The sequence below is a fragment of the Ptychodera flava genome, chromosome 7 (assembly GCF_041260155.1).
Source record: "Ptychodera flava strain L36383 chromosome 7, AS_Pfla_20210202, whole genome shotgun sequence".
In the NCBI taxonomy this organism is placed as follows: domain Eukaryota; kingdom Metazoa; phylum Hemichordata; class Enteropneusta; family Ptychoderidae; genus Ptychodera; species Ptychodera flava.
In genome coordinates, this window is record NC_091934.1 from 2,670,590 (window position 1) to 2,696,788 (window position 26,199).

At 39.4% G+C, this 26,199-nt stretch overlaps 1 protein-coding gene across 1 annotated transcript; it reads right to left on the bottom strand.

The window, feature by feature from the left end:
* Window positions 1-512: 512 nt before the first annotated feature.
* Window positions 513-22,843, bottom strand: LOC139136566 (solute carrier family 2, facilitated glucose transporter member 5-like). The gene is made up of 12 exons (XM_070704305.1): window positions 22,682-22,843; window positions 20,770-20,871; window positions 20,027-20,181; window positions 18,938-19,062; window positions 18,217-18,332; window positions 17,946-18,105; window positions 17,401-17,588; window positions 15,591-15,704; window positions 15,051-15,152; window positions 14,128-14,209; window positions 13,663-13,790; window positions 513-3,743 (listed from the first exon to the last, which is right to left on the bottom strand). The coding sequence occupies exons 1-12, from the start codon at window positions 22,763-22,765 to the stop codon at window positions 3,552-3,554; spliced, it is 1,548 nt and encodes a 515-aa protein (XP_070560406.1). The 5' UTR covers window positions 22,766-22,843; the 3' UTR covers window positions 513-3,551.
* Window positions 22,844-26,199: the final 3,356 nt, after the last annotated feature.

Here is a 26,199-nt window from a genome sequence, read left to right on the forward strand (position 1 = left end):
ACTTTACAAATACATGTATTGGAATTCAACTTTCTAAGGGGGGTCAGTCGAAATTTGAAAGTTAGAGAGGGAGTTACTCGAAATTTCGGACTTTCCGACGAAATTCCTCTGACCTCCAGGCCGTAAATAATGACGGCTCCCTAAGCAAAGTAAGTATAAAACTCTATGAGACATACGTCAACCTTTTGTTTCGTTGAATGAGTGCTTCCAAGAATCATTTTCTTCGGAATACTGTATGTTTATTTATTTTGTAAATCAAAACAGAATTATACGAATCTTGTCACGGACATTGACTAATTATTTATAAAACAAAGTCTGATGTTATTGAGAGTTATCATTGCGTGTATCAATAATATTGTATTCACCGACATGTTCATTTGCAGTCTTTATTTTTTTCTACAAATCAAGACCATATTCTTTTACTTCTCTCCAAAGAATATCGACATGAACAGTATTGGCCTTGAAAGAACCACAGATTGTGTGCAGAATGTGACGTCATGGCTGACAATGAATTCAAGTTGAGACTGAGATTCAGTTTTTAATAAAAACACTGGACATTACAGATATAGAATACCAGACATTTTGACGCGCTTTGGCAACAGAACATGAAACTGAGTTACAGACAAAATAAAATACTGAAAACAAAACATTAAAAGTGATAGCTATAGTGGAGTTGTAATTAGGTTAAATATCATGATGATCGCCACCGAACATAAGAAATGCTAAAAACCTACGCAATCAGGATTATTTTCTTCATCATATTTGGGTTAAAACATAGACTGGCATGTCTTACTTCTAAAATTGGAAAAAACACCCAAAGCGATAACGTCACATCGAGTCAACGCGATTGAAAGCATGTACAATTAGCATTATCTTTCTTGAGCGGGACTAAATAGCTGGGACTGGACATAAATTACAGGGGGGGGTGTTTTTTCGAAAAACCGCTGCGTAAAAAATAGTGACCCTTCAAAAGTTCATGCACAAAAATTAGTGACCCTCCCCCTTATCCGTGCATGAAAATAAGTGACCCTCCCCTGTTACTCAATACCCCCCCAAAAAAACCCGCAATGTGTTAAAGACCCCCTTCTGACTTGCTATACTTTTTAAGTCGCCCCTCCGAAAGGAAGGCAAAATGTGGCCGATATAACGCATTGTCCAAGAAATATCAAATCATATGTGTGTGATAATTCATGTAAATGTACTTTGCTTGAAGTGGCAGGTAAAAAGTGCATGCCTGTACAAAAAATGTAATTTTTAGATTTTATCGATAATGTTGATTCACTATACATGTAGTCGACTATAAGAAAACTAAGAACGTGTATTTTCCAGTATAAAACTAGCTATATCTGTTCATATACAGATGTTTAATAACTGATATAGATATACTTGATTAGCATGGGTGTTTACAAGTGCACATGTGAACAAGATATTTGATTTTGGAATTTCTGTCAAAATGTTGATCCACTATACATGGGAGTCTATGACAAACTATACATGGGAGTCTATGACAACACTGTCAAAAAATTTTCAGAATTAAAAATTTGCACTATTTGTGCATATATGGACCCTCAATAATTGACATAATTGTGCTTGATTAGAAGAGGGTGGTAAAATGTGCATCTGTGTACAATAACTTTGTTTTTGGAATTTCGCATAAAATGTTGATCCACTATACATGGGAGTCTATGACAAAACTGTAAAAAATTTTTTTCAGAATTAAAAATATGCACTATTTGTGTATATATGACCCTGAATAATTGACATAATTGTGCTTGATTAGAAGAGGGTGGTAACACGTGCATCTGTGTACAATAACTTTGTTTTTGGAATTTCGCATGAAATGTGGATCCATTATACATTGTAGTCTATGAAGAAACTATGAATATTTTTTTTAAATACAAAACTTGGCAAATCTGTGTATTTATGTATGCTTGATTATTGATATTTATGTTCTTGATTAGACTAGAGTGGTTACAAGTCCATGTATGTGTAAGAAATTTGATTTTTGGAATTTCACCGAAATGTTGATTCACTATACATGGCAGTCTATGGTGAAACCCTATGAATAATTTTTTCCAATACAAAAATAGGTAAATCTGTGCATTTATGTACACTGAATTATTGGTACTAATGTTCATGATAGACTAGAGTGGTTTCAAGTCAATGGTTGTGCAAGAAATTTGATTTTGGCATATCACTTAAATGTCGATTCACTATACATGGCAGTCTATGATGAAAGTATGAATAATTTTTTTCCAATAAAATAATAGGAAAATCTGTGCATTTATGTACACTTGATTATTGGTATTAATGTTCATGATTAGACTAGAGTAGTTTCAAGTCAATGGGTGTGCAAGAAATTTGATTTTGGAATTTCACTGAAATGTCCATTCACTATACATGGCAGTCTATGATGAAACTATGAATAATTTTTTTCCAATACAAAACTTGGTAAACCTGTGCATTTATGTACACCTAATCATTAGTATTAATATTCATGATTAGACTAGAGTGGTTTCAAGTCAATGGTTGTGCAAGAAATTTGATTTTGGAATTTCACCAAAATGTTGATTCACTATACATTGTAGGCTAAGAGGAAACTACAAATAACTCATAGGTTATCTGATCCTAAATTGTTATTCAAAAGTTGTTCGACCTGAAGCTTCCAGTTGTTATTGATGACACTATGCACTATTCTGAACAGTTTGTATTCTGTCAATGTCCTCAAAAAATAAAAAATGTACATACAGCGACATGAACGTTTGACACCGACCTATACCCAATGTATTGTCAATGGGAGAATGATGTCAAATAAGTAATCTCCCGAATTGTTATTGAGAGAGTTATTATAGGGGACAGTTATGCACAATAGTGTTGAATAACTAGAAATCATGACAACTTAAATCAATGTGGCTGCTTGGATCATCAATACATTGTTTATTATATCTGAAATTTGCGCCCGAAGGGAGCGCCGAAAATGGTAATGGCAGAAAATGAAAGTGCCAGGAGGTATTTTTCTTTTTTCAGTATTCCATAACGTGCACATGCAATTTCAGCTTTGATGCATGAAAAAAGGTGACCCTCCCCATAGGCTTGCACAAAATTTTATGACCCTTCAAAAATGCTTGCGCGAAAAATGGCGACCCACCCCCAAAAAACACCGCCCCCCCCCCTGTAAATTGTGTCCAGTCCCTAAATAGCTGCTACTGTTTGTGAACATATCAAAGGAAATATCAATAGGCAAGGACATTGCGGTACACGTCAACACAGATAAATGATACATGTAGGCCTACTTTGTGTATTGTTGAATTGTGGCAATGGTATCGTGACTGAGCTCGGCTGACGGACATGTTATCGTCACTGACCGCCGTGGATTTGTTGTAGCTTGAAGGTTAATTCGAAATCAAACAGACATTGTTCTTAAATTGTATGTTTCCCCAAAGTAAAATAATACAATGAAACAAACGACGAAACAGAAAGTTTAAAAAGTGACTCCGCCGGTATTTTCAAAGGAATCTACTTATAGTGTGTTGTGTACTCATTTAGGTTTGCTATGCTTTGTGAACATTGTCATTCACTTCAGCCATTTCCAGGTTACCATCGCGATCCTTATCGACGCGGAACGACGCTACAATTTCTTCAAAGGTCTTGTTCTTGGTTTCCGGTACCATGAAATAGGTGAAAAAGGCCGTCAACAAAAGGAAAAACATGAAAACAAGGAAAGTATATGCTCCAATCGCTCCCTGCAAAATACAATATGGTATATATTTACTGTAGATTGTGTGGCACATATAGAGTATTCAGTGATATGTGGAAAATGGACTACAACATGATAGAGCAAACAGCGATATGAATGTATATATGAATACTTCTAATAAGCTGTCTTCTTTTGTAAAAACAAACAAGTTTGTTTCATGACAACTATTTCAACAAAGCTACAAGGCATGAGGTAATTAATCTTGCTCTAGTCACAGTTCCGTAGACTGCTTCTTTCGATATCAAGAAAATACGCCAAAGGACGATGATTGAAATCCTAAACGAGGACGGAAAAGTTTTAATGTCCGAAAAATCTTCATTCACCAGCGGTGACACTGTGAATTACGATCTCTTGGTTACATCCATACTTTCTTGCAAGTTGCAATATCTGTATCAATAAACCCCGGTCATTGTCAGTTCCCACTTAAAAAGATTCGCCCGTGTTTAAAAACATCGGACATCAAGATTTCCAGCGGGCACACCTATAATCCGAAGTGTGAATGATTACCAACACTTTACCAGGCACATCCATCGTAAAATTCCCAACACCCAACGTAATAATCATTGCCATTTTACCCCCATTTTATAGTTACAGATATCAAAGAGCAGTATGAGACTTTGTACAACTTGCGAAAAATAAAAAATCTGCCATCTTCTGTCCTCTCATACCGAAAAAGGTGGCCATTTTGAACGTCAAATATCGGTAAATGTTAGGTAATAATTTGTTGCTCTATTAACACAATTTGCACCGTAACCCCGACTTTTATTCTCGATTTTGGCAAGAACATAGTTGAAAGATTACACATGAAAGTTCGAGAAAGTCTCTGTCTCTTATTTTCGGGACGTTTTGTTGTCTTTGCAAAAACAAAACAATCACCCATGAGATTCAATCAAGGTGAGCGGCCGTAGACCATTGCGCAGCAGCAACCTCGTGTCCCCGCAGTTTTCCTGTAAACTAACGCACTATCTTTACCAGTATCAGGGCCCAAGAGGAGTACAAGACTTTTTAAAGCTTCTTCATCACAGTCGTCAACTTCTGCCCAAGGCAGACATTCAAACCCACGAAGTACACTGTTAAATCTGCTTGTCAATATGGTTTTCTCCCGTTTATTTTTTGCTAACTCATTGATAGCTAAATTTCGTTTTAGAAAAAGCACATTGATATAGGCCTTAAAATGATGTTTGGCAAATATTTTACAATCTCCGGCAAATGTAGATTTACTTTGCTAAAGGGAGGTCGGTAGATCCAAAGCCATACTTGTCGGCTACTGCCCGTTTAGACCATTGAACTCTGCGCACTTTAGATAGGGAAGATGGTCGACCCTTTATCGGGCACTTGTCGCCTACTGCCAGCTCAGAGTCCTTCAAATTCAGGTACGGCAGATTGCCTATCCTTCTTTGGGTAAAGCTTTCGCCAGCTGCTCGCTGAAAGCAAATCTTATCCACAGGCTTTTGGTACCGAAAATGTCGACCCTTACTCAGGAACGCCTGCAGTCTGCTGCCCGTTGACAGCGGTTCATTAGCGTACCTGTCATCCAATCGGCCATCCAACAATCAAATAACCGTACTTTTGGTACCGATGATTGTCAGTATTTTACCGGACACTTCTGTTACCCTGCTCCCGCCGCCTGACATAGGTATTGGCAAACCTTTACTGAGCACATATGTCACCTTATTCCCGATACTCGACAACATACACCCGTTCTGTCAAGATTTGGTTTCACCACTAAGGAGCAGTACGAGACTTTCTTCAGCTCCTATCGGCACGGCCGTCAACTGCCCAGGGAAAGATATTGATATCCCCGTAGAATAATGTGACACCGATGAACACACCTATACGCATTTCTGCCATTGAAATTTTGCTGAATCATTCAAAGGTAAATTTCGTTTAAAAAGGAAAATTACTCTAAAATGATGTTTGGCAGGTATAGATATCACCATCTGCGGCAAATGTAGGCACAGAATTTATTTGTACATTTTTGTCTTTATTTACGTTTATGGTGGGAGATTGGTAGTACTGCTGCGGCATACCTGTCAACAACTGCCCCTAGATGACCATTAAAATTCCCGTACTTTAGGTACGAAAGATGGTCAGCCCTTTATCGGGCACTTGTCGCAAGCTGTCCGCTCAGAGTAATTCAATTTCACGGACCTTGGTACGGCAGATTTCCAATCCTTCTTCGGGCGAATCTTCCGCCAGCTGCCCGCTGACGGCTATTTCAATCCACAGGCTTTGGGTACGGAAAATGTCGACCCTTGTTCGGGTACGCCGGAGGTCTGCTGCCCGTTGACTAGGATTCCAAACTACGCACTTTTCGTACGGGAAATTTTCAACCTCTTTCCCGCCGAACCTGTCTCCGGCTCCCGTTGAATGCATTTCAAATCCTCGCACTTTAAGTACGGGAAATTTATCACATCTTTCATTGGCGCACCTGTCGTCCAATCGTCGCCACCCGACAATCAAATACCCGTACTTTTGGTACCGGAGATTGTCAGTCTTTTACCGGATACCTCTGTTACCCTGCTCCCGCCGCCTGACATTGCAATTCACGCTCTTTATGTGCGGAAAATTGAAAGCTTTTTATCGGATGCATCTCTCGCCAATTCCTGCCGCTCGACTTGCTTGTCCTCGCCGATTTCAGTGGTAGGTATTGGCAAACCTTTACCGAGCACATATGTCACCTTATTCCCGATACTCGACAACATACACCCGTTCTGTCAAGATTTGGTTTCACCACTCAACAGCAGTACGAGACTTTCTTCAGCTCCTATCGGCACGGCCGTCAACTGCCCCGGGAAAGATATTGATATCCCCGTAGAATAATGTGACACCGATGAACACACCTATACGCATTTCTGCCATTGAAATTTTGCTGAATCATTCAAAGGTAAATTTCGTTTAAAAAGGAAAATTACTCTAAAATGATGTTTGGCAGGTATAGATATCACCATCTGCGGCAAATGTAGGCACAGAATAAAATTTGTACATTTTTGTCTTTATTTACGTTTATGGCGGGAGATTGGTAGTACTGCTGCGGCATACCTGTCAACAACTGCCCCTAGATGACCATTAAAATTCCCGCATTTTAGGTACGAAAGATGGTCAGCCCTTTATCGGGCACTTGTCGCAAGCTGTCCGCTCAGAGTAATTCAATTTCACGGACCTTGGTACGGCAGATTTCCAATCCTCCTTCCGGCGAATCTTCCGCCAGCTGCCTGCTGACGGCTATTTCAATCCACAGGCTTTGGGTACGGAAAATGTCGACCCTTGTTCGGGTACGCCTGAGGTCTGCTGCCTGTTGACTAGGATTCCAAACTACGCACTTTTCGTACGGGAAATTTTCAACCTCTTTCCCGCCGAACCTGTCTCCGGCAGCCCATTGAATGCAATTCAAATCTTCGCACTATAAGTACGGGAGTATTATCACCCCTTCCATTGGCGCACCTGTCATCCATCGCCGCCACCCGACAATCAAATTCCCGTACTTTTGGTACAGATGATTGTCAGTCTTTTACCGGATACTTCTGTTACCCTGCTCCCGCCGCCTGACATAGGTATTGGCAAACCTTTACTGAGCACATATGTCACCTTATTCCCGATACTCGACAACATACAACCGTTCTGTCAAGATTTGGTTTCACCACTAAGGAGCAGTACGAGACTTTCTTCAGCTCCTATCGGCACGGCCGTCAACTGCCCCGGGAAAGATATTGATATCCCCGTAGAATAATGTGACACCGATGAACACACCTATACGCATTTCTGCCATTGAAATTTTGCTGAATCATTCAAAGGTAAATTTCGTTTAAAAAGGAAAATTACTCTAAAATGATGTTTGGCAGGTATATATATCACCATCTGCGGCAAATGTAGGCACAGAATTTATTTGTACATTTTTGTCTTTATTTACGTTTATGGCGGGAGATTGGTAGTACTGCTGCGGCATACCTGTCAACAACTGCCCCTAGATGACCATTAAAATTCCCGTACTTTAGGTACGAAAGATGGTCAGCCCTTTATCGGGCACTTGTCGCAAGCTGTCCGCTCAGAGTAATTCAATTTCACGGACCTTGGTACGGCAGATTTCCAATCCTTCTTCGGGCGAATCTTCCGCCAGCTGCCCGCTGACGGCTATTTCAATCCACAGGCTTTGGGTACGGAAAATGTCGACCCTTGTTCGGGTACGCCGGAGGTCTGCTGCCCGTTGACTAGGATTCCAAACTACGCACTTTTCGTACGGGAAATTTTCAACCTCTTTCCCGCCGAACCTGTCTCCGGCAGCCCGTTGAATGCATTTCAAATCCTCGCACTTGAAGTACGGGAAATTTATCACACCTTTCATTGGCGCACCTGTCGTCCAATCGCCGCCACCCGACAATCAAATACCTGTACTTTTGGTACCGGAGATTGTCAGTCTTTTACCGGATACCTCTGTTACCCTGCTCCCGCCGCCTGGCATTGCAATTCACGCTCTTTATGTGCGGAAAATTGAAAGCTTTTCATCAGATACATCTCTCGCCAATTCCTGCCGTTCGACTTTCTTGTCCTCGCCGATTTCAGTGGTAGGTATTGGCAAACCTTTACCGAGCACATATGTCACCTTATTCCCGATACTCGACAACATACACCCGTTCTGTCAAGATTTGGTTTCACCACTCAGCAGCAGTACGAGACTTTCTTCAGCTCCTATCAGCACGGCCGTCAACTGCCCCGGGAAAGATATTGATATCCCCGTAGAATAATGTGACACCGATGAACACACCTATACGCATTTCTGCCATTGAAATTTTGCTGAATCATTCAAAGGTAAATTTCGTTTAAAAAGGAAAATTACTCTAAAATGATGTTTGGCAGGTTTATATATCACTATCTGCGGCAAATGTAGGCACAGAATAAAATTTGTACATTTTTGTCTTTATTTACGTTTATGGCGGGAGATTGGTAGTACTGCTGCGGCATACCTGTCAACAACTGCCCCTAGATGACCATTAAAATTCCCGCACTTTAGGTACGAAAGATGGTCAGCCCTTTATCGGGCACTTGTCGCAAGCTGTCCGCTCAGAGTAATTCAATTTCACGGACCTTGGTACGGCAGATTTCCAATCCTCCTTCCGGCGAATCTTCCGCCAGCTGCCTGCTGACGGCTATTTCAATCCACAGGCTTTGGGTACGGAAAATGTCGACCCTTGTTCGGGTACGCCTGAGGTCTGCTGCCCGTTGACTAGGATTCCAAACTACGCACTTTTCGTACGGGAAATTTTCAACCTCTTTCCCGCCGAACCTGTCTCCGGCAGCCCGTTGAATGCATTTCAAATCCTCGCACTTGAAGTACGGGAAATTTATCACACCTTTCATTGGCGCACCTGTCGTCCAATCGCCGCCACCCGACAATCAAATACCTGTACTTTTGGTACCGGAGATTGTCAGTCTTTTACCGGATACCTCTGTTACCCTGCTCCCGCCGCCTGGCATTGCAATTCACGCTCTTTATGTGCGGAAAATTGAAAGCTTTTCATCAGATACATCTCTCGCCAATTCCTGCCGTTCGACTTTCTTGTCCTCGCCGATTTCAGTGGTAGGTATTGGCAAACCTTTACCAAGCACATATGTCACCTTATTCCCGATACTCGACAACATACACCCGTTCTGTCAAGATTTGGTTTCACCACTCAGCAGCAGTACGAGACTTTCTTCAGCTCCTATCAGCACGGCCGTCAACTGCCCCAGGAAAGATATTGATATCCCCGTAGAATAATGTGACACCCATGAACATACCTATATGCATTTCTGCCATTGAAATTTTGCTGAATCATTCAAAGGTAAATTTCGTTTAAAAGGAAAATTACTCTAAAATGATGTTTGGCAGGTATAAATATCACCATCTGCGGCAAATGTAGGCACAGAATAAAATTTGTACATTTTTGTCTTTATTTACGTTCATGGCGGGAGATTAGTAGTACCTTTTCGGCATACCTGTCAACAACTGCCAGTAAGTGACCATTAAAATTCCCGCACTTTAGGTACGAAAGATGGTCAGCCCTTCATCAGGCACTTGTCGCAAGCTGTCCGCTCAGAGTCATTCAAATTCACGGACCTTGGTACTGCAGATTGCCAATACTTCTTCGGGCGAATCTTCCGCCAGCTGCCCGCTGACGGCTATTTCAATCCACAGGCTTTGGGTACGGAAAATGTCGACCCATGTTCGGGCACGCCTGACGTCTGCTGCCCGTTGTATGCGATTCCAAACTACGCACTTTTCGTACGGGAAATTTTCAACCTCTTCCCTGCCGAACCTGTCTCCGGCAGCCCGTTGAATGCAATTCCAATCCTCGCACTTTAAGTACGGGAAATTTATCACCCCTTTCATTGGTGCACCTGTCGTCCATTGCCGCCACGCGACAATCAAATGCCCGTACTTTTGGTACCGAAGATTGTCAGTCATTTACCGGATACCTCTGTTACCCTGCTCCCGCCACCTGACATTGCAATTCACGCTCTTTATGTGCGGAAAATTGAAAGCTTTTTTGTCGGCTACTTCTCCGCCAATTCCCGCCGCCCGTTTTTCTAGTCCTCTCGGATTTCAGTGCCAGTGGCAGGTATTGGCAAACCTTTATCGAGCACATATGTCACCTAATTCACGATACTCAATAACATACACCCGTTCTGTTAAGACTAGGTTTCAGCACTGCAGGAGCAGTAGTTCAGCTCCTATCGGCATGGCCGTCAACTGCCCCGAGGAAGATGTTGATATCCCCGTAGAATGTCACACCCATGAACACACCTATACGCATTTCTGCCATTGAAATTTTGCTGAATCATTCAAAGCTAAATTTCGTTTAAAAAGGAAAATTACTCTAAAATGATGTTTGGCAGGTATAGATATCACTATCTGCGGCAAATGTAGGCGCAGAATAAAATTTGTACATTTTTGTCTTTATTTTCTTTTATGTCGGGAGATTGGTAGTACTGCTGCGGCATACCTGTCAACAACTACCCGTAAGTGACCATTAAAATTCCCGCACTTTAGGTACGAAAGATGGTCAGCCGTAATCGGACACTTTCCGCAAGCTGTCCGCTCAGAGTCATTCAATTTCACCGACCTTAGGTAGGGCAGATTGCCAATCCTTCTTTGGGTAAAGCTTTCGGAAGCTGCAATCCACGGGCTTTTGATACCGTAAATGTTGACCCTTGGGCACACCTATGGTATGATGCCCGTTGACCGCGATTCCAATCTGCGCACTTTTCGTACGGGGAATTGTCAACCTCTTTTCCGGCATACCTGTCCCCGGCTGCCCATTGAATGCAATACCGATCATCGCACTTAATGTACAGATAATTTGATTCCCCTTTAAGGTTCCAAAACAAGAAATTAACCTTTTTACGCTAACGATTCTCTAGCGGTTAATAAGCTCAGAAACTCCGTAAGTTATATATTTTTGAAAAGCCTAATATAGGGGAACATTTTGGTTACCATAGTATCACCTTAGTTTACATAACTATCATGTGACAGGTAATTTGCATAACTTTCAAAAATCGGTTTTCCCTATGTTTTGACTCAATGCCTTGAATTATAAGGCTGAAATGTGTGTGAGTGCAAGCTGTTTTAAAGATCTTCCAAAGTTTGCATCAGAATTTGTTTAAACCTTCTAAAACAATTTTTATGCCCGAAAAACATCCAGAGCGGTGAATTTAATCCTAGTTGATTTCTTTAAAATTGTACTACGAAAAACTAAGCAAGATATAGAAAATCTGAGACACATTTTGAAAGAGCGTTGTTATAGTTTGCATTCGAGAAAGTTTGATTCAGATATTTTGAAGAATTTAGACAAAACGTATAGGGAAAACTGATGTTTGAATGGTTATGCAAATTACCTGTCACGTGATAATTTTTGTGAAATATGGTGACACTGATGTTACCAAAATGTTCCACTATATCTAGGCTTTCAGAAAATGTACAATTTACGGGGGTTCTGAGCTTGTTAACCACCGGAGAATTGTTAGATTAAAAAGGTCAATTCCTTGTTTTGAAACCTTAATTAGCCCACCTGTCTTCCAATCGCTGCCACCCGACAATCAAATATCCGTACATTTGGTACCGAAGATTGTCAGTCTTTTACCGGACACTTCTGTTACCCTGCTCCCGCCGCCTGACATGGTTATTCACTTTATGTCCCGAAAATTGTCAGCTCTTTATGGATATACCTGTCGCTAATTCCCGCCGCCCGACTTTCTAAAATAATCATCGCCGATTTTAGTTGTCGCAATAGCCAAACCTTTTCCGAGCACTTTGGTCGCCAATTTTCCGATGCTTAACATTATACATCCATTCTGTCAAGACGTGCTTTCACGACCTAAGAGCAGTACTAGACTTTCTTAAGCGTCTATCAGCACGGCGGTCAACTGCCCCGGTCAGATGTTAAAATCAATGTACAGAATAGTGCCACACCCACATATAAATACGTATTTCCGCCGTTTAATTTTTGCTGACTCATTGAAAGGTAAATTTCTTTTCAAAAAGAAAATTAAATTGATGTTTTGCGGGTATGGATATTACCATCTGCGGTAAATGTAGACTTAGAATAAGATTTTTACATTTTTGTCTTTATCTTAACACACTTTGACTTGAATAGATCAGCAAAAGAATTCACCGCCGATACCTATCGAGGATGAGAGATGTCTTCCGGTTATGCCGTAAGCCATCATTCACCATCTTCAGTCAAATTTACGCACTATACTTTAGTTCAGACACTTCGGGCACTTGTTCTTGTCTACTGATATCTAAATCCACGGTCTTTACAAAGAAACATTGTCAACCCTTTTGTGGACACAGCCGTCGCTAGACCTGCGTACAGGTCTGTGTGTTCCCGGCGTTATACGGCCTCCACCACGGCTCTGCAACGGTCTATGGAGATAACTGGGTCTCTGCAGCGAAATTCAAAATGACGATCTCCATGGGTAAACAACTTGTAGAGTACGCTATGTTTCAGAAAACGAACGGTTTTGGACGTTAGGAGAAGTTAATCGTATCTTTTCTGGGGTCGGATTGGAGTTGAAGGTAGGCAGGGAAAGGATTTTGCCCCGATAGAGCAGAATTTCGGCCAAAAAGACCGTTTTTTGCCAGTTATCTCCATAGACCGTTGCAGGGCTGTGGTGGGGGCCGTATAACGCCGGGAACACACAGACCTGTACGCAGGGCTATTAACCTGTAAGCTTATTTTTCTGCCTGCTGACAGCTATTTCAGTGCACGCACTCTTGGCACCAAAGATTGTCACCACAACTGTTTCGTTATCCACTTTTGGAACGGAAGATTGTCAGACATTTTCTTGGCGTATCTATAGCTTGCTGCCCGCCGATGGCCATTAAAACTTATGTGCTTTATGAACGGAATATTCCCAGCACTTTATCGGGCACACCTGTCCTCTGCTGATCATTGACAGTCATCACACCCTACGCACGTTTTGTACCGAAAAAAGTCAGCTAAAGATAAATACAAATAAAGAAGGACAGGACAAAACAAATGCAAACGATATAAGATTTACGTAGTGTAATGCGACACCCGTTCAGCTGCAGTATTCAGTTTCGATCTTTGCGGACCAATTGAAGTTTGATCAAAAAGATTACTTTTTTGTGACAATAAGGACTTATGCCATTTATTTCAATCTTCAAACTTGTCATGATTCATTCCCCCAAATTATACTTTAGTGTCAACGATTCGTTCTTCCTCGCACTAAAAAGAACACGGTGAAACAATACACCATACAAACACACAACACATTACTTTGACTGTAGACAGTACAGGGAGAAGATCTCTCCCCCCCCCCCTCCACTGTCTAAACTTTGACATTCTGAAGGAAAAGTTCAGGGGATGTGGGATATGGCAGTCAAAGAGGTGTACGACCGTTACCTGTATGAAAGGAAAGCTGAGTCCTACTATAAAGTTACTCCACCAATTAACTTGAACGGAAAGACTCATGGCTGCCGGTCGTGGCCCTTGTGACCAGATTTCAGCAACCAACACAAATGGTATTGGACCTGCGGTAAAATAATAATGAAATACTTATATCAATCGATAAATACATACACAGATTTCTTTCATGATTCCACTTATCAGCATTCCATAAACCATTATAATCTACAGACACAAGCAGATAGGAAGACAGACAGCTAGACAGAGACAGAGACACACAGACAGACAGACAGACAGATAGACAGATAGATAGATAGATAGATAGATAGATAGATAGATAGATAGATAGATAGATAGATAGATAGATAGACAGATAGACGGATAGATAGATATATAGATAAATAGATAGATAGATAGATAGATAGATAGATAGACAAGACAGATGAGAAAATGTTGTCTTACCCGGTCCGATAGCAAAACAGACAATGTATCCATAGACACAGGCCAAACTGACATAGTCCCAGGGATCGTTGATGGCAGGGTCCTTGCAAGATAACGGAAAAAATAGGATTTTCGTTAACACCTGATGATGAAGGAATTACAGTATTTGAGTTTTGTAAATGATGCTTGGTTTATCTATGACACTAACTTTTTCATTATTCGCTTCATTCTCAACTTAAAGGAATCTGTTGTATCCCTTCTCGATACACATTTATACAGTTTGGATTACAATGTCATCTATAACACCAAGATTATCATGACATCGCATGTCTGTCATTGTATTCTATTAATTATTTAGACGGAGTACATGGATTCCCGGCAACACGCTCTACTCAAGTTCAGTAACGTCAAGAATTACTAGGAGAAAGTTGGAAAAATGGCAAAACTAACATTAATATACTCGTTTGCGCTCACTGAGTGGAAGTTTTTATAATCCATGTTATCGTCTGTACCTACGGCCTGGAATTTATTATAAGCAGGCTGACAACAACCTATACTAGCCAGTGCTAATGGGCTGGCAGATTTTATAATTAGGCCGATTATTTCTATTCAATACTATTTTACTGGTCATAATATTAAGTTCCGCATTCTTTGTCTTACAAACAGTTATGATTATGAGATTTTTTAGACAGAAATTTCGTAAAAATATTGACCTATTGGGCCGGCCACAGTGACATTTGACATCTGACATTAGTGCTAATGGGAGGGGGCAGTACCCAGGTTGTGGATTTGATGAGACTGTGTCCAAATTGTTACTTTCACTATAGCCTCTTTCTGATTATTTGGATACAGCGAAATTGCTTTACCGAATTAATGTCATTGTAAGTAGCACATTGTCTGTCAATGAATTTCTATGTTTGTCTTTGTGATATGTCAGAACTTACTGCCAAATTTAACGCCACTGTTATGAGAGCAGTAAATAATATCATTCCAAGAAATGGAAACAGCAACAGTCCTCGTCGTCCAGCCTTCTCTACAACCAAAATCTGAAAGTAAGAACAATAATCGACTCAGGAAAACGAGTTTTCACACAATTTTTAAAAGCGCTTATTTCTCCTGACTGTGATGTAAATGTACTTCAATTATCTTAAGTTTGTTATGATTACCATAAATAACACTATTCAGGATTATTATTTGCATCTAAAGGTGATCAACTTTATCAACCAACGATTACTTCGTAAAAATCGACTGCAGTACGATGTGGTATCTCTTTCCTGTGCGGATGCGGGTCTCAATTGAAAGTTTATCCATATAAGTCACCCATGAGTTGTATGTTAGTTCTGTTGTCAGCATCGCTGTGTGAATCTATATCCTTGGCAAGTAACGTCATTGGTCATCAGTAAATTCTGAAGCAGTTAATGTACAATATTTCGAAGAAATCCTTGCGAACTTAGTTTCTACTGTATATGTGAATCACTACTCACAGAAATAATGGTGACCAGCACATTGATAGCACCTGTACCAACTGTGGCATACAGCACTGCATCTTCGTTATTTGGCCAAATCATCTGATATATCTCAGTGGCATAGAAGAATATCTGATGATTTGAAAGACGTGAACAGTTCACGAACATGTATGAATTTTGCGGAGCTGGGTATATTCGTTTTGGTGTCAGCCTACTGTAAATGAATCTTTGACGAACACATTACTAAAAATTTCAACATTTCAAAATCCATGCAAGCCAATGTCTTTTGGGGAGTTTTACACTTGCTGGCATCTTTCTGATAAAATAACTAGTACACGGATACAATCTTTGTATAATTGTTGTGACCGTTTCAATTTCATATAACAAGCTAATCACTTATCGTAATTTTGTCTGTACTTTTTATTCCGTAGTCCAAGTACAGTTTGTCAGTAGTTTTGTTTCATGTGTTTCCCACAGTTTGTTGTATTAAACGTTTTCTTCTTCTCCTCTGACCTCGATTAAACACCAAGAATTTGACTTCTTAACGTTTCCATTACATCCACAGGGCTCAGTTTTTTATATTCCTACATGATTGTATCCGGACATTGCTATTGTCAAAAAAGAACAATGCTCCCCATGCATATTGTAGGCGCTGTTTCTTCACTCAGTCTGTAGCTTCGCCGAGTTAAGGTATTAGCACAATAATGTAGGTGATACATCAAATCAAATACATATACTTGTCAGCTATTACATTGTGAACAGTCTGCCTACGTTCCTCTCAAAATACATTGACATCTCGCCAATTACGTTCGCAACATTTGCAGGAAAATAGATTGCTTCTTAATTGTTGACTTCATGACTTTATTCATTGTATTATTGCGCTTTCTGATCTCACAATGATATCAGTGAACACGGCGACTGGATGTTCTAAATTCATGTTAGCTTTAAATTGTGAGATAACGTGAGTAATTTCTCTCAAGCTGGCGGTGTCATTATCTGTTTATCCCTATCACAATAACTGTAAGTTTAAATGTTCATCTGAATGGAGTGTGTTGAAATACACACATATTTAGACACACATACAGGTTGCACTGACCAGTTGAATACTAAGCCAAATGTGCAGTACTCTTTACAAAAAACCCTATTTTCTTTTTATTTTCTGCAAAGCTATATTTCTCTTACACATATTTACGATGTAGTTCTTCAAACCAGCGTTTGTCTTGTATAAAGTTACGATATGACTCGTAAAGAGAACACAAAAAAATGCACTGACTACAGTATCAGGGCCGGGCAGGCCTGACTGTTGTTGCTGTGTTAAACACAGACCCTTCACTGGTGGCGTCTGCAAAATAACCTTAGACTGTATCGCCATCTCTGGCTCCAAGGTTATTTGACGAAAGCAAGTATTATGGAGTGTAATTGCAGAATGCAAGAGTAACGTGACTTGTAAGAATGTCCGATTTGACCGACATCAATGAAAGTTTTAAAGATACAAACCTTGCTTATCAAATGCAACGTGGGTTTGAAAAACGTAAATTTTAGCAAAAAAACCCCAAAGGTTAGAGAAACTTGAACGCAAGTTATATAAAACGAAGATAAGTTTTTTAAGAGTATTGCAACTTTAGTAAGCAAACTTTAGTATTGCAAACTGTAGCTTGCTAGGCATTTCGACATTATTTTGGAAGCTGAACAAAAATGCATTTTTCGGAAAGAACAAAAATACCAAAAAATATATCGAAATATAGCCACTGGAGCTTTAAATTTGACATACATATTGACAATTCTGATATAATTGAAAGATATAGCCAGCTCCCAGAGATTAGCTTACCGCGTTGATTCCCGAGAATTGTTGTCCAGCGTGCATGCATATACTGATAATCAGCGGTTTTCTGTAATTCTTGTTTGTGAACAGTCCTGTAACTCCAACAGCAGCCTCTTTCTGCTCTTCTGCAAATTCTTTCTTCATGTCCTTAAGCTCCCAGGTGACGTCATCTGTGCTCAAATATCTTATCAGAGCTACAAGTTCGCAGAAACAAAAAAACCCATACGTTTCGCCAGTCAAATATTAAAATTTAACAGGTCAAGTCCAGAAAAGGATGGATTTATGTTCATTAAAGCTTTTAAAAAGTTTGCTTATTATAATCAAGACACCATAAATAAGTGCCATAGTCACATCAATGACGGCGGTGTTAGATAACGGTGAATGAGCAATGAAATTTATCGCGCATCGTAATAATCATCATCATCATCATCATCATCATCATCGTCATGGTCATGGTCATCGTCATCATCATCATCATCATCATCATCATCATCATCATCATCATCATCATCATCATAATCATCATCATCGTGGAAACAAGACTGATTTACCTTTCTCTGCCCCTTCGAGGTTTCTGTCGTTTCCTAGCAACCATCGAGGACTCTCGGGGCAACAAGGCAAGAAGAGCAGCATCAAGATTGAAAATCCTCCAGGAATGGCCAGCAGAATAACCCACGTGTCTTCAGTATTCAACGCAAATATACCAAGTACCTTGCAAACAATGGGATACAAAACCGTAATATATCTACCCAGTCTATTTATAGTGTACATCATTATTAAATGTTGAATGGTGATGTTTCAAAATCACGCGAGAATACTAACCTGTGCAACGAGAATACCGATAGTGATAGCCAGTTGATGGTTGTTGCCGATGGCCCCACGTAGGTTTTTCGGAGAAATTTCGGCCAAAAAGATAGGAACGATCGTTATGCCAACACCTGTGTTAGTGAAAAGAGTAAAATTTTAGTTCTCGTGGTTATCATCCGGTTCTTTAGGTATTGCCGATTATTTATCATAACTAATGTATGTACATGGTAGGTTAACGACATGCCTATATAATGGAGAAAAACACAAATTGCAGAGGCACTATTCCTTTACAGGGATTGTTGCACATAGATACAGGGACATATATACCAACAAAGAATACAACTTCCATGAAATCCTTACTGAAAGAAATTTAATACCAACAAAATCCCTTCAGAAATTAATATCTGTGTTAATAATATTCGTATGACGACGATTCTGTCTCCTCAAAAACTTTATATATGCCTTGAAGCTGAAGCTGAAGCTCCGTTAAGTTTAACGAATTAAAGAACCAGTCGTCAATTCCGAGTTCTGGCATTAGTCCTTATTGGCACTGAGTGTTTACACTGTGGTAGTCTTTTGCTTTCCATTGAAATTTTTATTAAGTTAGCCAGTTGCTTTTAGATAAAGCAAATAAATTACAGTCCTCTTTAAGTTCCCCGCATGAATCAAAGAAGTTGCAGAATACAATGTGTATTTTCTTTATGAGGCTACCAGTCAAGATTATTAACAAGAGTACCTGCATAAAACCCCAGGACCACTCGGCCGATAATTATCATCTCAAAGCTATCAGCCAATTCTGAGAAACCAAACAACAAGGCAGCACAGATACCAAATATGTTGTTTATCAGCAGACCACCTTTTCTGTTGTTTTGGGGATAATGAAAAGGTAATGTTAATCATTTTTGTCAATAGGTACGTTTTTAGATTGAGATGCTGGTCACCTCTCACAGCGAAGGACAAAATGCTTGATGGGATAGCAAAATTGATAAGTCCCTTCAATGCAATGCAATATCATTTGCGATGTTCCTATCTGCCGACGGAAACAGCGAGGGATTTTGACTGGTGGTTGCTGAGTATGTTATCATCCCTCGATATTCGTACACTTTCCTTACTCTGAGTCGAAACCATTCTAATAACAGTCTTTGTTTATTGAAATGATTCAAATAGATAATCATGTGTGTCAATCATTTATTTACATCCCGTATGGTTATTAATATATTTATTATTTGTAACACTCCGCGTGAAAATGTGGTGGTAAATTACTCTCCGAGGTTGAACAGCGTTGCCTACTTTGGAATTGCACGGAGATCGAGGGAAGATAAAACACTCAGTAACCACAAGTCTAAGTTGAGTCTAAGTTCCTCGCTGTCTGCTGGGGGAGATAGGAACATTGCGTGGATATTGATAGGGACTTATCAACTTTGCTATCGTAAACATTTTGTCCTCCGCAGTAAGACGTACGTGTAGATGTTAACTTGATTTGATGAGTTCCTTATGACGCAGTGACAAAGACTTCGGTGCATTGATGAGAGGGTAACTTGTAGCAAATGCATAATAACTACATAAGTTTAATGTCAGCATGACAACGAAAGAAAGAAACGCGTTCTTTTAAACTTGTCTTCTGTAAGTGTTTCTTGTAGTTCAAAGTTACGTTAACTTTAGAAAAAGATGTCGACATCGTACTAAGGGAATTGATCTCAAAGTGATATGTATATTGTTACTGTGTTTAATAAACACATGTTCCCTTCTCTGTTTCTAGGCATTGATGTTGCTATTGTTGCCACGGTTGGTATCAATATATTTTCCGATTTGCGTTATATCTCACCGTCCAAGTATATCACCGATAGGGGCAGCTGCCAATGCACCAAAAGCGCCACCAACGCAGTATACTGAAATAGTAGTTGCCCATAAAATATCCAGTGTGACTGTACTCAAATCACCATATCTGGTGTAGGACTGGTTATAGAAGTCTTGTATAAACTGAAACGATACAATTCATCCAACACAATGACCTACCGAGAATTGGAGGGACGGTGTATACACAGTTCCTGTATCAAATGCCCTGTAATATTATTAATGTAAGTATGGACGCACTGTATCAAATGCCCTATAATGTTATTAATGTTAGTATGGACGTACTGTAAAACGCAATTGGATTTGGAAATGTTTTTCTTTTCTTTTACGGCAAAATTCGGTCAAATTAGCAGATGGAAACACGTCTCGATCGTTTACAATAACGTGCCGTATATTTGTAAAATTATTTGAGTTTCATAAGTGCAAATATTACTTGTACTTCTTTGCGAACCAATCATAGTGGAGTTTGCACAGTTGGGCTTAAAGCCATGCAGCTAGGAAATTGAATTTCTAGCAATCATCACAAATACACGAACACGACTTAAATCACAGACTTGAATCAAGGCTATGTATATGTTGACTCAAGCAAATTCATTTCTAAAAACCGACTCGTCATCATATTTTTATTGCCAAGTCATGCATATATAAACATCGCTCGCTCTCCAATGCAATTTGAAAGCATGGCGTGGAGAAAACCATTTAAAATTTTGTTACCGGTGATGGGGCTGTTAAAACACCTGTTCCATAACCATACTGGAAGGATGCACCCAATGTCGTTACCAAGGTAGCCAACGCGATAGTGCAGGTTAGACCACGCTGTAATATAAACATACAATCAATTAAAGGTAGAGGCAATATTTGATGGTTATACAACGGTGTATGTTGCAAAGAACCCGTCTCAGTATTTTGAACAAGTAAAACCAGTGCGTTTACAAAGCATTGAAAGAATGTAATTCTTATGAACACTTTGATGTTTTTCATTATAACAGGTTTCCTTTCATAGTCTTAAAATGACGTCCACTTCTTCTGTCGGGAACTAATAAACTCTACTGCAAATTTTAGCGCGTTTTTCAGCTGGTCGAGATGTGTGCAACAAGTTTTCCGACAAAATCGACCACGTTAGTTTAACGATGACATACACGGCGTTGGCAAGGGTACTTTTTGTTATCTTACCAAGCAGAGGGATGAAACCGAAATCGCTTACAGCAGAGACACTAAAGAGTAGTGTCACAACATGTCAAAATCTCCTCAAACGATTTTGTGTCTAATTGCATATGTTAGAGGTTGGAGTCGAGGTAGCTACTTTTAATATTGTCTTCCCGTTAATTTTTATCAATTGATTACAGTTTTAGATTAAATTTTCAGATGACCTTAAATTTGTTTGATAAGGTATTCAGTGTATGGTGTGGTACATAGAGTTTATTTGAAGTGGTTTACGCAATCAAATTCAAGAACAGAGTGCGTAGCGATAAAAATGCCACTTTATTTGCACTAACGGCTTACCGTTAGATTTCTACCAGGCAGTTTAAGTTAATGATTACTTTCCAACAAACACGAAACTCTTGGTTGACGATTTAACCAAAAAAACTTACATAAACTTTGGATTGTACGTGTATTACCTGCAGAAGATTTAGAGAAGGAATATCGACAACAACAACACGATGTCGATCTCTGTCTCAGAATAAACCCCCCTCTCTCTCTCTCTCTCTCTCTCTCTCTCTCTCTCTCTCTCTCTCTCTCTCTCTCTCTCTCGTCTTATATGAATCGAGTTCAAATCAAATGCGAACACCGCTGATTGATTACGTAATATAGACCTTATAGTTTGCCAGTTTCAACTTTGCTCCGCATTAGACTTGCGAAGCGCTAGACGAGGTGTGGTCAAGGGAGTGATTAAATTGCAAATTTTGATTGGTTAAAAATTGTTACGTGAACGCGCATGAGCACAGTGTCAGTTTTTCGACTATCAACAAACCGGCAAAGACGGCGATCTTGGTATGGGATACGAAAGCCAAGCTATAGATCCCATAAAAGCCGTGTATCTTAAAGCCATCTTGAATTATGGTTTTCATCCGGTAATAGTTAACAATAAATGTCCCGTCTACAAACATTTCACGTTGACTGAATATGGAACAGAGACCTTCCAGGCAGTGGATAACAGCAGATATTCGTAAAAAATTCAAGAAAGAGTTTTCAATATAAATTATAATGCAAACAAGTCTATTCGTTGGCACTTTCAACAATTGGTAAGTTTCCATAAAATCGAGCTGGTTCAGTTCTGTTCCTTTTTCTGGATTGTATTATTTAGAAGTTAAACTGTGAGATGAACAGAGATACTCTGATCTGCTCTTATTGAACTAGATGCGTCGACATCAGAATGTTACGTCAGAACTTGTTGCGGACATTTCGATACACATGTTGTAAAAATGCGCTCTTTCTCCTCCAATTCGGATTGTCTATTAATAATACTTTTTTCATGATGCTGTCGATTTTAGAGTGGGTTTTGCGAATTTGTAAGAGATGTTAGAATGTTATCAAAGTAGATACCGAAGCTGACATTTACAATGAGTCTGTAACGGTGTACACCATACACTTAAAAACGACAAAACTTAAAATGACGGTATCTCACCTTTTGAGAAGGTTTATCAGAGTCATGGAACTCTGCACTAGGATCTTCCATGTGTTCCGCTAGATTTAACTTAGATCCTCTCATCTTGGTCTGTCTTAGACGATGTCGTCAGTCACACTCTAAGACAAAAAATAGTGCGTGGATTGAGGTGTGCAGAGTGATGACGTCACAAGGAATTTATCGGGTTAATGATTACAACGAATGTTAGACTATAATGATTAGCATTGATGACAGTAACATTTTAGATTCAGGGATGGTTTGTTCTCCCGTCGTTTATAATGAAGTGAAGTATTACGGAGTCGGCGCAGGAAAAAAATTCTAAAAATAAGATTTGCAGTCTACAGGATTATTCTTGTTATCGTTTTATGAGCCGATAATTTGACGATTTTAATCCATTTCTTAACGTACGGGTGTTAAGTTTTCCTCTCTTATTAGCGTTGTATTCGATATTTTGGACATTCTATACAAACGTGTCAGTAAATAGAGGAATTTATTTTTTGCATCTCTTAACATAAATAATTTTATGTCGTTATCTGGACCACAAAGCCATGTCTTTTTGAGGGTTTACGGTGCCTGTAAAATCAGTTTGTTCACTTATAGCGTCAGTCAAAGTATTCCAAAATTGTCCAATATGACTAAAATCATGAAAAAGATGAATAAGTGTATTTTCGTCATCGTTTCTGAAAGAGCGAGTCTGACGTTACTCTAGGTGGTGTCATTTTGTGAAACAAAACCTTAAAACACTAGTCATTCATGATTTTTGTGTCCAAAGTTAGTTTCAAGTGAGAGGCATAGAATAATGTATTCTCAGTGAGACATATTTAACGTGTCGACAGAGTAAATCTTTGACCTTAATTATTCACTGTTTCCCCTCTGTCCAAAAATCATTGCTCTGTGCCATTCGCAGCGATTTTTACATTCTTGAGCACGGTTGTTGTCATGCTTGACTGATATCATGTCACCTTTATTTTACAGATAAAACCATTGACTAAATGTGGCAAAGAACCTTTACACAGTCACAGACAATCGCTTGTGAACCGTCAGAGTATTTGATCTATCCAAATCTACATCATAAAACTTCAGCGGAATGAAATATGGTGGCTTTTATGTGTTTAGCCGGCAGTCACAGATAAGAGAAACTTATGTCAGCATGAAAGTTGAATGTGTCACTACTGGTATGAGAACGATCCCTCGTTTAAAAGATCGAGTTCTGAGAAGAAAAATATGGAAAAGGTAAATCAGTCGAAATAAAGGCTACGAAATGACAGTATTTTGTCCAGAACGTACACAGAAACGAACAATTGATGCCCCTTTCCTGAAAATAAGAAGGCATACTTACACTTTGAAGGGGCATAATGATTTTGCTGTACGGTTTTCGTACACGTAGAATGTACAGTGATCCCAAATGACTAACTTGAATTTCTGCATAAGTGACAAGGAGACTAATGGAATTGTTGTCTCTCTGTTGTGTCGTTTTGCTTTATCGTTTCTGATAAAAGAATTTTCCTGCAATAGAAAAAAAGAAAATCAGAGTCCTATCTGTGATAACAAATTATCTGTTAGCTTTTACAATAAACCAAAAAAATAGGACTTCCGAAGGACAATCCATCTTTCATTCAGTACATAACATACTCCATCTTTCATCCAGTACATAACATACTCCATCTTTCATCCAGTACATAACACACTCCATCTTTCATCCAGTACATAACATACTCCATCTTTCATCCAGTACATAACATACTCCATCTTTCATCCAGTACATAACATACTCCATCTTTCACTCAGTACATAACATACTCCATCGTCTCAGGAAAGTAAGCACAGTTGTCGTTACATACATTTTAGATTGAAGCGTCACCGTAACACGACGCTACAATTTTTTCTTGAACCTTTAACGTTTCTTTCACTTTATCCAAAACTTCGTCCAAGGTTTTATCAAGCCAAAATTTAAGTCATGGTTTCTATAACTATACCTCTGTCAAGAATGTGTTCTGCTGTACATCATTTACCTTGCTCTATACATTTTATCATTGAGTTTTGATGGAATTGTTTGTACATTCTTGTATGGTGTTCTTTTATTTAAATTTTTTACAAACAAAATCGCCAATATCCACTCCTGAGAATTCATGTAAGAAAATAAGAGGAATTTACAAGGGGAGCGAACCAGCCGATCATGGGAATTTTCACCCACGACTTTTTACATCAATTACACTTTTCCAACGAAATAAAACGTGAATTCGGAGGAGAAACAATTTAGCCGGTCGCACTCTCCTTTTTAAGAAATTTCCCTTACTTCCGACACGCTTTCTCCTCTCCCTACTCCCAACCAGGAAAACTCCCTGCTACCCCTCCCATCAAAACCTAAAACTGTCCTCTACTTCCTAAGTTCCCAGTAACACTTCTCAATCACACTGTTTTTACTTACTATTGGCAAACTCACAAAAACAGAAAATCAACTCTCTGCCCACCCTTTACCAAGTCTGAGCTGTAGAATGGAACTCCTGTGTACGTTAATGAAAAAATCAAAACGTGCCTGCCCGTTCCTAATATACTGATGCCTGAAAATTGCTCGCCCACCCGCCACTGAAGAATCCGCCCAAGGACAACTATTTACATGGAACAGCTTTGTCGACTTGTTAAAACGATTGTCTGGCAATAGAGTCACTTGCACTTGCACTCTTTTCAAGAGGAAAACTTACAAATTTTCATTGTAAAGAAAACAACAATTTTCGCTTTTGATAAAAAGAGATACAATATTAATATCGTAGAAACCAACACACCAACGTGAGATCTACGTTTTTAAATAGACCAAGTTGTTAAAATTAGAATAAGGAAGGTGGTTGCCACCTTCTATCATAAAGTTACCGGGCGATTTTGTTCTAGAAATCGCAGTTTCCTAAAGCTTTTGCGTTAAAAATTCTTGTTTTACTTTTGGATTCAAGTAAGTTGTTGTCTTGTTCAGTTATTTTGTATATTTATTTAGCCGTGTACACATACCTGACATTGGCATAAAACGAAATACAACTATGATCTGAACAATCTCAAATTCATCGTTAGGTTTCAGAAAGTAATCACTAAATCTTTTTGAATTCACTTTTCTAAATAAGTAACTACTCCAAACCTCTGATCCACATAATAACACTGGTTTGACTAGAGAGTCAAAAAGATGCAGCTGTACCCCATGCAATCTATAGCCTGCATTTCTTTCCGATCGTTAAAATTTCGTATGGCAGTACATATTATATTTGCTTCCTCGTCCGGGTTGAACAAGTACATTTAGACCAACAAGTTCAACTGAAATACTTGAATCTTCCTCTCAATGTCGATACTTTATCCCTCCCATAGACCCTCAAGAAAAGTTTTTCTCTAGGGTCTATCACAGTCACTTGTGATCTATTCCGCTCTGCGTCTATGCGCCCGATAGACGTGTGTACATAATATGCCTGAGAAAAAGAAACGAATCTCAGGCATATGTACACACGTTTATGGGTCTATGCCCACAGGCGCTCCTTAGC